Source organism: Laccaria bicolor, genomic scaffold (genome assembly GCF_000143565.1).
Source record: "Laccaria bicolor S238N-H82 LACBIscaffold_57 genomic scaffold, whole genome shotgun sequence".
Lineage (NCBI taxonomy): Eukaryota > Fungi > Basidiomycota > Agaricomycetes > Agaricales > Hydnangiaceae > Laccaria > Laccaria bicolor.
This window is the reverse complement of record NW_001889928.1, coordinates 202,609-215,977: the sequence shown is the minus strand read 5'-3', so window position 1 is coordinate 215,977 and position 13,369 is coordinate 202,609. Positions and strand designations below refer to the sequence as shown.

At 48.0% G+C, this 13,369-nt stretch overlaps 4 protein-coding genes across 4 annotated transcripts; all 4 read left to right on the top strand.

Annotated features, from left to right (window-relative positions):
- Nucleotides 1-681: 681 nt before the first annotated feature.
- BRD16202 (RSC complex protein) lies at nt 682-3,542 on the top strand (the record flags this gene model as incomplete). Its single annotated transcript, XM_001888684.1, has 10 exons — nt 682-825; nt 873-1,037; nt 1,088-1,585; nt 1,638-1,687; nt 1,743-1,839; nt 1,890-2,018; nt 2,073-2,380; nt 2,433-2,487; nt 2,540-3,152; nt 3,298-3,542. The coding sequence occupies 10 exons, from the start codon at nt 682-684 to the stop codon at nt 3,540-3,542; spliced, it is 2,304 nt and encodes a 767-aa protein (XP_001888719.1).
- A 1,104-nt stretch (nt 3,543-4,646) lies between these two features.
- LACBIDRAFT_313149 (uncharacterized protein) lies at nt 4,647-6,360 on the top strand (the record flags this gene model as incomplete). The annotated part of the gene is made up of 7 exons (XM_001888683.1): nt 4,647-4,839; nt 4,892-4,970; nt 5,030-5,098; nt 5,147-5,197; nt 5,248-5,312; nt 5,365-5,424; nt 5,480-6,360. 7 exons carry the CDS (start codon nt 4,647-4,649, stop codon nt 6,358-6,360), a joined length of 1,398 nt encoding a protein of 465 aa, XP_001888718.1.
- Nucleotides 6,361-7,049: 689 nt separating this feature from the next.
- On the top strand, nt 7,050-8,196 carry LACBIDRAFT_313148 (uncharacterized protein; the record flags this gene model as incomplete). Its single annotated transcript, XM_001888682.1, has 3 exons — nt 7,050-7,174; nt 7,224-7,361; nt 7,410-8,196. The coding sequence occupies 3 exons, from the start codon at nt 7,050-7,052 to the stop codon at nt 8,194-8,196; spliced, it is 1,050 nt and encodes a 349-aa protein (XP_001888717.1).
- Nucleotides 8,197-11,988: 3,792 nt separating this feature from the next.
- Nucleotides 11,989-13,110, top strand: LACBIDRAFT_313146 (uncharacterized protein; the record flags this gene model as incomplete). The annotated part of the gene is made up of 6 exons (XM_001888681.1): nt 11,989-12,014; nt 12,071-12,127; nt 12,176-12,226; nt 12,291-12,346; nt 12,403-12,462; nt 12,518-13,110. The coding sequence occupies 6 exons, from the start codon at nt 11,989-11,991 to the stop codon at nt 13,108-13,110; spliced, it is 843 nt and encodes a 280-aa protein (XP_001888716.1).
- Nucleotides 13,111-13,369: the final 259 nt, after the last annotated feature.

Below are 13,369 nucleotides of genomic sequence, written 5' to 3'. Positions count from 1 at the left end.
GACCCCTTTTTGCTTGTATTATTGGAAGGAACGGTAGGAGAACGGCCCATGACGGGTTCATAACGATTCCGTATTGATGAAGCGGGACTAGAGGCAATGTAAGTAGCGGTTAGGTATGCTACCACTCTTGGGATAAATAGGTTATGGCTTTCTTGATTCTTGCCCTAACGATGGTCCACTGAATTCAATGTAGTAAACGAACGGATTAGGTGTAGATTGACTGACGACAAGCGATTAGAACTTACAAAATGTGCGAGTGTATTTCACGTTTTCTAGATTTGTGTGGTAGTAATACCCTCTGAGCTTTTTCATGGATTGTGGTGATGTTGGAACTAGGAAGTCGAAATGCATCCTGTTCTAATTCTGGAGAAAAACATGAGAAGGGAAGGCGCAGCCAAACACACGTAAATACCGCGTCGCTGCAATCTACGCTCACGACAGAAGCACTTTATCCTCCCCCTTTTGCGACGCTGTCCGCCTCAACGACGGCGGGCTTATTTCAACGTGAGCGTATTGGATACGCGAACATCACGTAGTCAGTCTAACCAACTCATGCAGAAAGTTACTCCAGCGTGCAAATTTCGAGATAGCCTTGTGTTGAAGGCTTAATTCGTGACAGCCCAACCTCATATTTTTTGCGAGTGCAGGTTCAGAGTGACAGCAAGCTGATTGTGGAGGACAATGCCAATTACGTCCGATCAAAAGACGGCAATGGACCAGGTCCTCGCTGCCATTTTGGCTGCGACTGCAACTAGAGGGAAGCGGCAATTGTCTGCGATGTTCATGGAGTTGGTCGACCGAGAAGAATGGCCGCAATATTACGAAGTGCGTCTTTCGCCGAAATATAAATTCTGATGTCTCATTTTTTTCAGGTTATCCCTGAACCACGTTGTTTGAATAATGTCAAGGCGGGGTTGGATAAAGGTCGCTATAAAGAGGCAACAGATGTTTATACCGACATATCACTTGTCTTTTGGAACGCACTGTACTACAACGAACCTGGAAGTGGGATTGCGACAGACGCTGAAACGCTAAAGGTAACTTTCTTGTTGGTGTTTCGTAACCAAGCTTTGATGCCGTACAATAGACCCTGCTAGAAACTGAGTGGAAGAAACGCTCAGTCCTTCCCATCCCTCGTACCTCTCCACCCCCTCCTTCTGCCCAAAAGGTTTATAAAGGCAAGGGCATCGCAGAGGAAGACAAAGAAGAACTTCAAAAGCCAGCTCAAGTCATTCCAGCAGCTCCATCTCCAGCCCCGGTAGCCATAGCAGCTCCAACACCCAAGCCCGCAACACGTGTCGTCACACAGGCTCCGGCGCACAACCTCGCACCAACGGCAAGCACAAGCACCGCAAATTACTCATACGCAAAACCTACATCTACTCGAACCAGGTCAACTCAGCACCAAGACACCGCAGACATGGATGTTGACGTCGTCTCGCCAGACGTCGAGGTACACGGTGATGAAGGAGCGGGGGTGGGGATAGAGCGAGATCCACAGAGTGAAGAAATTGTGAAGCAGCTGGAGAGGGGCCTTCCAGGGTGGCCTGGATTTGCGGATGTGGGTTGGGCGGAAGGTACTCAGGTGAGTCATCTATGTCGTAGAGCTTAAGTATATTGGTCCTGATTTAGGCCAGGAACGCATATTGGAGATCGCTCATGCCATTAAGAGTCACAAAGACGTGATGTATGCTATGGCTTTCTTTCTCATTTTCGATTGTCTGCTGAATGAGAACATGTAGTGGAAATCGGCTCGCCGCTGCTTTGGAATCAGTACCGGAAGAAACATCGTCGCCACATCTCCCTTTTACTGCTCCCCTTTCTCTGAAATCAATTGAGGTAGGTCAGCTCAACGGAATGTGGCAGATGTCTGACCGACATCCCACTAGTCTCGTGCCCGCTCAAAAAGCTACGCCAATGCGAAGGAATTCGATATCGACATGGCACGTCTCTTCTTAAAAGCACGTCGATGGCACAAACCATGTACAGAACCATATGGTCAAGTCTTACTTCTTCAAGTATAGTTACTACCTTTCGCTTCGCCATCATTGCACTTAAACTTTGATTCATAGAGACTCTATCAAGCTTTGACTTCCCCCAATACACCACCACAAGGCACTGTGCTTTCTTCATCAACGAACTTTACGTCTCTACGCGCAGGACCAGGCAACGTCAAGCCCGTACATGGAGCGTCAGATAGCGATACTGCTCCCAGCGTTACCAGCTACAGGGTGCCTACAAAAGATCGAGTCTTTGTTGATGAGGTGACGTATAAGGGCTGGAGCGTGAAGCTTGCGGATTGGCTCCACTTGGCCAATCCTGATGATCCCAGTCGGCCTATTATTGGGCAAGTGTTTCGGTGTTGGGTGGCCGATGACTCGTGAGTGTTTTCCGTTCCACGAGCAAGGGGTATCGATTGAACTTCTTGATAGCTCGAAAAAGGGACAGCCTGGAGTAACTGTGTCGTGGTATTACCGGCCTGAGCAGGTGAGGCTATCGTTGCTGCAGTCGACGTTCTTTGCTTGACGAGTGTGGATAGACATTTCATTCGCCAACTCGACAGTTTTGGGAGGGAGAGGTTTTCAAAACTAGTCACTTTGCTGACCATCAAGTGGAAGACATCATCGAAAAAATTGCTTGCCAGTTCACCGCACGACACATCCGAGGACGGCCGCGGCCGCCTTACTGGTACCCTGGCTTTCCACTGTACGTCTGCGACTCGCGATACAACGACCGCGACCGTGCATTCGTGAAGATTAAAAACTGGAACTCATGCGTTCCAGAAGAAGTGAGGAAGAGCACCGAGTTCATGCCCATTTACCCATTTGAGAAGACGGTGTATCCTGTGGTCTTGGCGAGCCCTTTTCTAGCCCAAGGTGTTGCGGGGAAGAGCGTGTCCAAATGTCCGGGCGGGATCGTGAGGGCAGAATCACAAGCTGCGGCCGTCAACGGCAACGATCCAGAAGTGCGGACGACGAGGAGTATGCAAGCCAGTCAATCTTCTCATGTTCAGCAACAGCAAGCGCCTGGGTACGTACAACCGCAGCAAGTGCAGCGTCCTTCTGGTCCAGACAGATCAGTAATAACGGCAGCTGGGGGACTCGCAGCTCTTGGGGGTGGGGCACATGTCGAAAAGCTCCCTCCAGAAACAGGTAAGTCTCTCACATTTACACCTTCACGTATATGTATGGCCCCTAAGAAGCCGACCGTCCAATCACCTTCCCCACTACCTCCATATCTTCGATTCTATTTCTATCTTTGTACGTCGAGCTCACGACATTTTTTAACCCCCCCCAGTCAGGCACTTCGATAGGGATCCCGAGACGGGTGAAATGTTGTGGTTCCCTGCACCTCCTTTGAATGTCGCGCGTCCAAGTGGCCCGAGATATAGCCTTACGTATTTGAATTATGTCGCGACGAAGAGAAAGCGCCAACAAGAGGGGAGTGCGGAGGATGAGGGTGCTGAAGAGGAACGGAGTCGGGTGCGGCCTACTGTGTCGGAGAACATGAGGGCGGCATTGAAAGATGTGGGATTGGCTTGATGGGGATGAGATGGTGATACGCTCAATCTTGTTATCTCTGGTTGAGTGCCTTTTCTTTTGATTTTTTTTGTATTTTTACTTCCCAGCGCAATGCAAATACAGCGGCGAATGACTGCAGGGAAAGGAGGGATATTGAAATCTAACGAAACTATCCTCTGTAGGCCCAGCCTCATGCTCAAGTTGGGTACGGTCTGCATCAACATGTGGCAAAGTCTACCCGAATTTGTATCGCCCGTCATCTGAGTCGCCAATTACCCAGTATACTGCATTCGATCAAACTAAGTTCTTGCCAGTGTGGGCATGTACCGCAACTCACTTGCCGCGCATCCGTTCACCCGACATCGCGTGGAGGAAAGCAAATGCATGAATGTTAAGAGCGCCCTAAATTTGCAATTAAGGGAGCTCTAAGTCTGCCGTCGCTGCCAAGTCGCTGCGGTGGCGCACACTTTCGTTTGCAGTCTTCTAGCTACGTCACCGACTTTGCTTCCTTCTAGCTATAGCTTTCTAGCTGGTTGCTTGGACCCCTCACGACGAGTGTCAAAGTGACCATTCACAGCACACCTGAGCCGGCAAATTCAATGACTTAAGCACAGCTTTCAGGTCGTCCTAATCTGTCTGGTCTTCTTCTGATCCTTCTAATTTCGTGTAGTCTTCTCATGTTCAGTGTACATAGGCAATGGAGGGGAATGAAGCCCGTTGATGTCAATGGGCTTTTCATTTACTAACTACTTGCCTCGCCAACTCGTTCCGCTCTGCCGTCATCCATCATTCGGCAAAAACAAAACTCAAAACTTCTCAAATTCCAAACTTCACACTCAAAGACGCTTCTTCCAAGTAGCTGATTGCAACACATTTGGGCCGAATTCTGCATTGTGGCATTATTATGGAGGTTAAAATCTATATGTTCCGTGAGTGGGCATGGGATGCACATGCCAGATCAAGCCGATCTCACCGCTTTGTTCCTGTCCAACTTTGGGCCCACTTGCCCTATCCGTAAAGCCCAGCCAGAATCTGGTTTATCAGCGTAGTTTGTTTGTCAACTACACCTCCGACAATTGCCTCCCCGCGTACTGGCCTGCACGACCTTACGGCAAGCTCCCCTCGATGCTTCTGAGCCTCCTCTTAGCTTATTCGGCGGGCGCTGCACCTGCAAGTGCACTAATTGGACGATCGCTTGAACGTCGAGGTCCACAGACGGCAGCTGTCTGCAGCACTGACTTTACATGGGCAGATAATTCGAAAGGTGTATCGCCGTGCTTGTTGGCGGCCGTGGTGCTTGGAGCTTGCCAGGGTGGAAGTAAGCCGCAAATGCTATTCCTAACGGAGCGTTGAGCTGATATGCCATTTAGATTGGAATGTCCCCGCGCTTGTAAACCCAACGGACATGTACACCAACCCGAACTCGAGCACGGCAAACGTCTGTACATGGTGTGTTTTACCGCCATCTGTACCCACTGCGGCTAATGCGAAGCCCCCGACCTTATCAGTTCATGGTTAGCTTACAATCTTTTGGGTGCTTGTGCAGACTGTCAAGGTTTCCCACAAGCGGTGCAGAAGTGCGTATGTACTCAAGGCCACGTTCATGAAACTCATATTATCTGCAGCGAGGCGCCTTATTTCCAATCATGCCAAGGTTTTACGACCACAACGAATAGGTAGGGTCTTTCCAGCATCATCTTCATGCACTATTCACCTCTGTATACAGCTACTTTCCCAGCAATTTTTCTCTTCCTGAGGGTACGCTCATCCCCTACTGGGCAACCTATGATCGTCAGTTTCAATCGGTCATTCTTCGTCATGAGTAACTTATCCGGTATTGCAGCATCAACATGGCCATCCCAACACTTTGATGCAACGACAGCCAAGAGCATTGCACAACAAGGTATTAATTTTCGAATCCTAAGTTTCACGAAATAGAGCTCAAACTTCTCTCTTAGAACACCCTGATGTCAGCAATTCCCCCACCCCGTCGTCGAAAAAGAAAACGCCAATTGGCGCTATCGTTGGTGGTGTTGTAGGAGGAGTCGTTGTGATCGCATTGGCTGTTGGTATCGGTCTTTACATATGCACACGAAGACGACGAACTCCTAAGCAACAGCCAGTTTCTCCACCCTTAACCATGGGGCAGTCCGCACACTTCCGATCACCCTCTGATATGACCATGGCATCGACTGGCTCACTGGGCTACACAACCTTATCATCATCGCCAGCCCACCCTGTAGAGCGAAGTGGGACTGTTCGCACTCACAATACCAGTGCACATTCGCTGTCGTACTTCAGTTCACCCGTCAGTACTGTTCCCCACACCACGCTACCCACCCCACGACAAACGTCACCAAACCCTTCAAATCCGGAAGATATAATCGTCCCATTCCACATTCCACCTGGCGGCCTCACAAACCCGACTCTTGGGGATAGGAAGAATCCAAATGGGTCTTACCCCGTCTATGACGCACCCACCGCTCCCCCTATCAGTATCCAAAGTCGGACAGAGCCATCAATCGGAAGCTCACGGAGGGCGCGCGTTAACCCCCCAGCTTACAGTGCTACGGATTCCCCATCCCCGCCACCTCGGGCACAACGAGGTCTACTCAGACAAGGCTCGACGGATACCCATCTCACATACGCCTCTGGTACTCAGAACAACGGCGGATATACTGGCAACGATAGCAGTATGACTAGTAGCGACATCAGGATACCCGAGACGCCGGTTGCAGCCAGTGGACGTGTTGTGGGCGGGCCCAGCAGGGACGCCAAACGTCGGCCGACAATGGATAACGACAACGTCAGCAGTGTGGACCCAAGAGATATCGCGTAACTTTTTTTCCTCTTATATCTATTGTCTCTGGGCTGGATGCTATGACCCCACACGAACAATTATGATCTCGTCGTTGATATACCTTAAAGATGTACATATTCTGCGACGGTTTGTATGTATGATTTTACACTACTAGATCGTTCTGGCATTAGTAATGGCAGTACAGTTATAATTCTGGAAAAAGGATTGGCGCCAAGTATCGTGTGAGCAGGACGTGTACAAATAAGTAGTGCACTCGTGAAAGGGTGCCACTGTACTTATGTGTGTAATGTAATGATTCCCATGCGGTGAGTCTGCCTCATGGATTCATTATGTACACCATATCAGAAGAAGAAAACGCCTGTACGGGAGCGATGGCCGGTGTCAGCTGAGGAGGATGGTCACAGGACAATGCCGCGAAGGTTTTGGGGTTCATACCTGCTCATATCCGTCCGTATTGGAATTATTTTAGGCGCCTCGGATGTTGCGGACGCAAGGCTTCAGGTCGGGGTATCCCTGGGAGAATCTTAAGGTCTCCCACTCTGGGGAGGTGGGGGCTGGTGGGGGCGACTTGGGTATGATTGGACATTTGGCGCTCGACTATTTTTGGCTGACAGCAACTTGATAATATGTCTCGGCAGTACGTGGGAGCTCTGCATGTAACCCCTTTTTTTCGTTTTCGCTTCTAAACCCCATAACCTGCAAGAACTATGCCACGACCAGGACATCAGATCTACGAAGAAGAAATGATACTGAAGGGTCATGGATTTCCTGTGTGGTATGGGGATCCATATGGAGGGGCCGAGATTGAGATAGGCGACATCGGATACATGAGGTTAGCCCCATCCTCCACCCTATGTTTCACTAATGGTGTCGCTTTTCAGAAAAGGAGCTTTTGTGCATGTCATGAAGTGCAACTTTAATTTTAACGAATTGATAACCACCCCAGTCAATTTTAATGGTCCTATTTACTCCCAAAGCCTCGAGCGACGAGAATCAGGTGCTGAGGCTGCCAGAGTATTGTAAGCCAATCTTTTCTTGATGATTCTTTTCTCTTATATTTTGACTAGGACTCCGCCAGGTGTGGGCAGTGTGAATCCGGGTCATATTTCAATGACCTCATGCCGCGATACATGTGCCATGTTGAATCTGGAGGAAGGAGTTGCAGACTACACCCATTGCTCTGATGTTGACAAGGAGGCTGTAGGAGAATTTTTTTTCCAGAATGCCAGGAAATGGATTGCCGAAGCTGTCAAAGGGCGTCGGTTTGCAAGCAACATTTCCATCGAAAGGCTCATACTCGTCACAGGCTTTTATAAATCTGCAAACTGGGAAGCAGCTGCTCTGTACTCATCCTCGTCTACAGAGAACTTGAGCTTCACAATCAAAAACGGTGGAGGAATTTCAATTAATTGGGATTCTGTCCAGCATCTCAGCCCCGACTATTCAACCGGACATCGCCACCCCGGGCCTCAAACTGACTTGAACAAACCACAAACTCTCGCGGCACGTGGTACCGGTGATATTACACATCGCACTAACCACCCCGCAGGACATCGTGTATCATTTGCAAAGTGTTGCCATCAGCACTCTGACCGAACCCAATGCATATTCTTGCGAGGGTTTCGAATTCGTGGGTGCCTGGGACGAAAAGACCAGGTCGACGAACTACTTGCATCAGAAGAGCCAAAGTTGTCATGGGGCGAACGCTTCAGGCGATTTGCAAAGACTTTTAGCAAGACTTCCAAACCCCCTATTGGTGAATCGTCTCAGAGACGCTCCTACTATCTGGAGCCCATTGAAGGGTTTTCTGATACAAATTTTTGTGTGAGTTGTCATCAAGTAGATGAGCATTGAGAACCTCATTGTAATTCAAATTGCATTTTAGGACCAGCTCTATGATGTAATTGCAGTTGAAAAGTTCATGGTGCGTTGTTTGAGTTGAAAATTAACAATATCTGATGCGTTTTTAGTCTCACTCTCAGGAGAATGACTCAGACTTTGTATTGGTTCATGATGATGAGCTGATTGAGATATTGGGAAAGGATGCAGCAGCTCTGGATTCTGGACTAGGGAGCTTGGTTGGACAACGAGCAATGTGCCAGGCCTTGTATGATTGAGTCATTCCGGTGACCTGAAGAGAAGCTTGAGATTGTGTTTTAACTCCTGAACAACACACTAAGCCAGTCACAGAGCCATTTCAAACACATAGTAGTCAGATCATGTATGTCGCATTGTCGCCTGACGGCCTGTTCATATTCTCGGACTCGGCCGACCAGACAGTTCGCATCTGGATTTGAAGATGGGGAAGCCAGTGGCATTCCGAGGACAAACCTATGACTTTAGGTTCGAAGGACACACAGGTGAAATCAGGTCTGTCGCATTCTCGCCTGACGGCAGAAGCGTAGTCACAGGTTTGGACGACCAGACAGTTGGCATATGGGATGTGGAAGTGGGAAAGCAACTGGGAGAACCATTCCGAGGGCACACAAAATGTGTCAATTCTGTCGCAGTATCGTCTGACGGCAAGCGCGTAGTCTCGGGCGCGTTGGCGGGACGTTTCGAATCTGGGATGCGAAGAGGGACGCAGGTGCGAAAGCCATTCCGAGGACACATAGCTGGGATTTCGCCTGTCGAATTCTCGCTTGATGGCAGGCGCGTAGTATCAGGCTCGTACTACAACAAGGGAATTCGGAGCTGGGACGCAGAAACAAAGTTGTAGTGGCAAGGGTGGTGTGGTCAACAGTCGGCTGTCCGAGTTGCCGTGTACCGTCTCTCCGTTCTACTCGGACTTCGTGACACTCTGCGTTCTGGAATCTGCACATCTGTTCAACAGTTCCTGAGCCCTGCAGCCACTATCATCTATGTAGAATCGTTGCTTCTTCCTCTACTTCCTTTGCGTCGCAGTAAACATAAGTCGTCAGGATCTAAGATAATTCAGTAAACTCGCACCGAATTTGCGTCACGGAGATGAGATGGCAGGCGTGTCGAGTTGGTGTTGACGTTCGTCGGCGCGACAAAGATAGGACGCGTTCTTTGGCTACGACAAAATTATCAAATAATCCGTAACTAAGCTTCCACACAGCCAAACGACGTCGCATTCAGATGAGTTGAACCACAATCCTCTGAACCCACCGTCGACGAGCAAGGGATGACCAGAAGATGGTTCTGCTGATCAAGCGCTCGAATGCGTCTCCTGATACTGCTTCAGTGCTTGGGTGATCTGAAGATTGGATGTGAAAAGTGAGTGGGATGTTAGTTGAAAGAGAATGTGGAGAACTTTGACTTACCTGAGCAAGAGTCAAGGCGGGAGGCGAGGACAACAGAGTGTTACGGCAAGCTCCCCTCGATGCTTCTGAGCCTCATCTTAGCTTATTTGGCGTGCGCTGCGCCTGCAAGTGCACTAATTGGACGATCGCTTGAACGTCAAGGTCCACAGACAGCTGCTGTCTGCAGCACTGACTTTACATTGGCGGATAATTTGAAGGGTGTATCGCCGTGCTTGTTGGTGGCCATGGTTCTTGGAGTTTGCCAGAATGGAAGTAAGTCGTTAATGCTATTCCTAACGGAGCGTTGGGCTGATATGCCATTTAGATTGGAATGTACCTGCGCTTGTAAACCCAACGGACATGTACACCAACCCGAACTCGAGCACGGCAAACATCTGCACATGGTTTTTACGGCCATGGTGCCATGTCTGGAACCAAAAAGATGCCCGATTTGGACATAATTCTCAAAGCGGTAGTGCCATCAGACCCTACTTTCCATTTCAGAATTTATGTCTATATCCGGCTTATTGTGAACGAATTAGGCATCTTTTACGTGTGACACCTTGCTTGAGTCGCACGATTACTAATACTAATTATGCATGCTCAACATGTATCTTGCCTGTTACTGCACCAATTTCCGTTGTTGAACATGCAAAGTAGCACTAAAAAATAGTTCATTGCAGAGGTACTCATATTGAGGAAGAGCACAAGGCAGGAAATGTCAGATCACAAACAAAAAATCAAATGGAAGAAACATCTGTATCCCTCCATGGTGTCAGGTTCTCACCTACTCAGGATCCTAATTTTGAAGCTATGGCTCCCTGATTATCAGGAAACAGGAAAGGCCAATTGTAAGAATAATTTCTATAAAATTCATGAGCACCTTGAATTTTTTACCATAAATTAACTAAACAAAGTGGCAGAATGAATTGATAAAAGGAGAAAAATCTAGCAGAGGATTCAACTATGCTGCAGAATTCTTGAACCATTTATACATTTATAATGAGAGCATGGGGAATCAACATCACTAACAGCCCTGGGGAAAGAAAATTTGGAGAAAAGTAAATATGTCTGCACTCTCAACAACAGGTATTGCATCAATTTCCTTGGCATCCATGTCCTCAGGCATGGTTAGATAAATTGAGTAAAACCTTCAAGTTTACACCCAGAGGAGCCTTCAGCAGAGAATTTCTCTTATTTCTTTTGGCCAAAATGCACAAGGTAGATTTTACAGTGGAAAGTACTGCTAGGATTATCCAGTTCTACTTCAAGGAAAAGCAGGTGCATGGTCTGCTTTGATTCTGCAAGAGAGGATCAGATGTAAGCATGTGCAGGAAGAGGTGGAAGGGGAAAATGTCAATTTTCATGAATTCTTTCCCAATCTACTGGTTTGAGTTACATCCATACTTTCTGGTGTTTATAAATTTCTAAGTGGTGGTGTGAGATTTTTGGTGCATAAAAATGTAAAGAGGAGAAGTGAGAGCAAATATATTTTTGAGAAAAGAAATTGCAGCCTGTGGCAATTGAACTGGAGACCTTGCCATACATTACCAATTTCAATCAAATCTTTCCGTTGAGCTAAATCACTCTTTCAAATAAGATAATTTATGGTGGACAAGTGGGTGACTTCCCGTAACATAAATCTACATAAACGAGTAAATCTGACCCTTATCGGAGTTTGAAATGAGTACCCTGGCTTGCGATTTAATCAAGCAAATAAACCGTAACGCCAACTGATTAGATTTATTGACCTGACATGAATAAACTTACTTCCCTCTCATCTGAGCTGTTTTGAGGACACACAGGCCCATGGATGGGTGTATTATAGTTGATGCTCAATCATATCAGCCAGAAAGTAGGACACATAATAAATGAAGCCGAGAAAATGTCAACTTGAGCTGAACATGCTGTGGTTCTGTGAGTTATGTGCTGAGAAGATTGTTTGTGGAAGGAAAAACAGCTTCGGAGAGGAAATTTTGGAACCAGAGGACGTTAGCACTACTAATACACTCTGTAATGGCTTCAAATTATAACGAGAGAGCAGACTGCCCTCAGCCGTAGGAGAGTAGAGAGGGATGAGGTAGAGCTGACTAAGCTAGGTGGGAAGAAAACGTACCCAGGAAGGAAAGGTATCATGATGGCAGGGTTGATTCCAGCGTTTGAAATCTATTCGAGGGGTCTGTACCCTCTGAATAGATTAAGGTTTATAACTGGGTGCCAACCAGGGCCTCCATCAAAGTCGAACCCTTACAAGACTCGGCATCCCGGCAAAAGACCCTAGATCTCGTCGATTTATTTAAATCTAGCGAATTTGTGTTACGGGAAGTCACCCAGTTATGGAGTTTTTGATTTTTGATTCTTTTTAAAATTGGTTCCAGACATGGCACCATGGCCTGTTTTACGACGGTCTGTCTTTCCCACTGCGGCTAATGTGAACCCCGATCTTATCAGTTCTTGGTTAGCTTACAATCTCCGGGTGCTTGCGCAGACCGTCAAGGTTTCCCACACGCGGTGCCGAAGTACGTGTATACTGAAAGCCACGTTCATGAGACTCATATTATCTGCAGCGAGGCGCCTTATTTCCAATCATGCCAAGGTTTTACAACCACGACGAATAGGTAGAATCTCTCCAGCATCATGCTCATGCACTATTCATCTCTGTGTCTACAGTTAGTTTCCTAGCAATTATTCTCTTCCTTGGCAGGGTACGCTCATTCCCTACTGGTCAACCTTTGATCGTCAGTTTCAGTCGGCTATTCTTCATTACGATTGACTTACTTATTTGGTATTACAGCATCAACATGGCCATCTCAACACTTTGACGCAACGACAGCCAAGAGCATTGTACAACAAGGTATCAATTTTTGAATCTTAAGTTTCACGAAGTAGAGCTTAAACTTCTCTCTTAGAACACCTTGATATTAGCAATTCCCCCACCCTGTCCTCGAAAAAGAAAACGCCAATTGGTGCTATCGTTAGTGGTGTTGTGGGAGGAGTCGTTGTCATTGTATTGGCTGTTGGTATCGGTCTTTTCATGTGCAGACGACGAGCTCCTAAGCAGCAGCCGGTTTTTCCACCTTCAACCATTGGGCAGTCCGCCCACTTCCGATCACCCTCTGATATGACCATGGCATCGACTGGCTCACTGGGCTACACAACCTTATCATCATCGCTAGCTCACCCTGTAGAGCGAAGTGGAACTGTCCGCACTCACAATACCAGTGCACATCCGCTGTCGTACTTCGGTTCGCCCGTCACTGCTGTTCCCCGCACCACGCTACCAGCCCACGACAAACGTCACCAAACCCTTCAAATCCGGAAGATATTATTGTCCCATTCCACATTCCACCTGGAGGCTGGCGCCCTCACAAACCCGCCTCTTGGGGATAGGAAGAAGCCAAATGGGTCTTACCCCGTTTATGACGCACCTACCGCTCCCCCTATCAGCATCCAAAGTCGGACAGAGCCATCAATCGGAAGCTCACGGAGGGCGCGCGTTTAACCCCCAGCTTGCAGTGCTACGGATTCCCCATCCCCGCCACTTCGGACACAACGAGGTCTAAAACCGTGTGTATGTGTGCACTTAGTGTAATGATTCCCATGCGGTTAGTCTGAACAAGGGGATCTGTCTCATGGATTCATTACACCATATCTATCAGAAGAAACGCGTTTGCGGGAATGGGGCCGATGTCAGGCTGTCAGCTGAGGAGGATGGTCACAGGACAGTATGCCGCGAAGGTCTTGGGGTTCATACCTGCTCA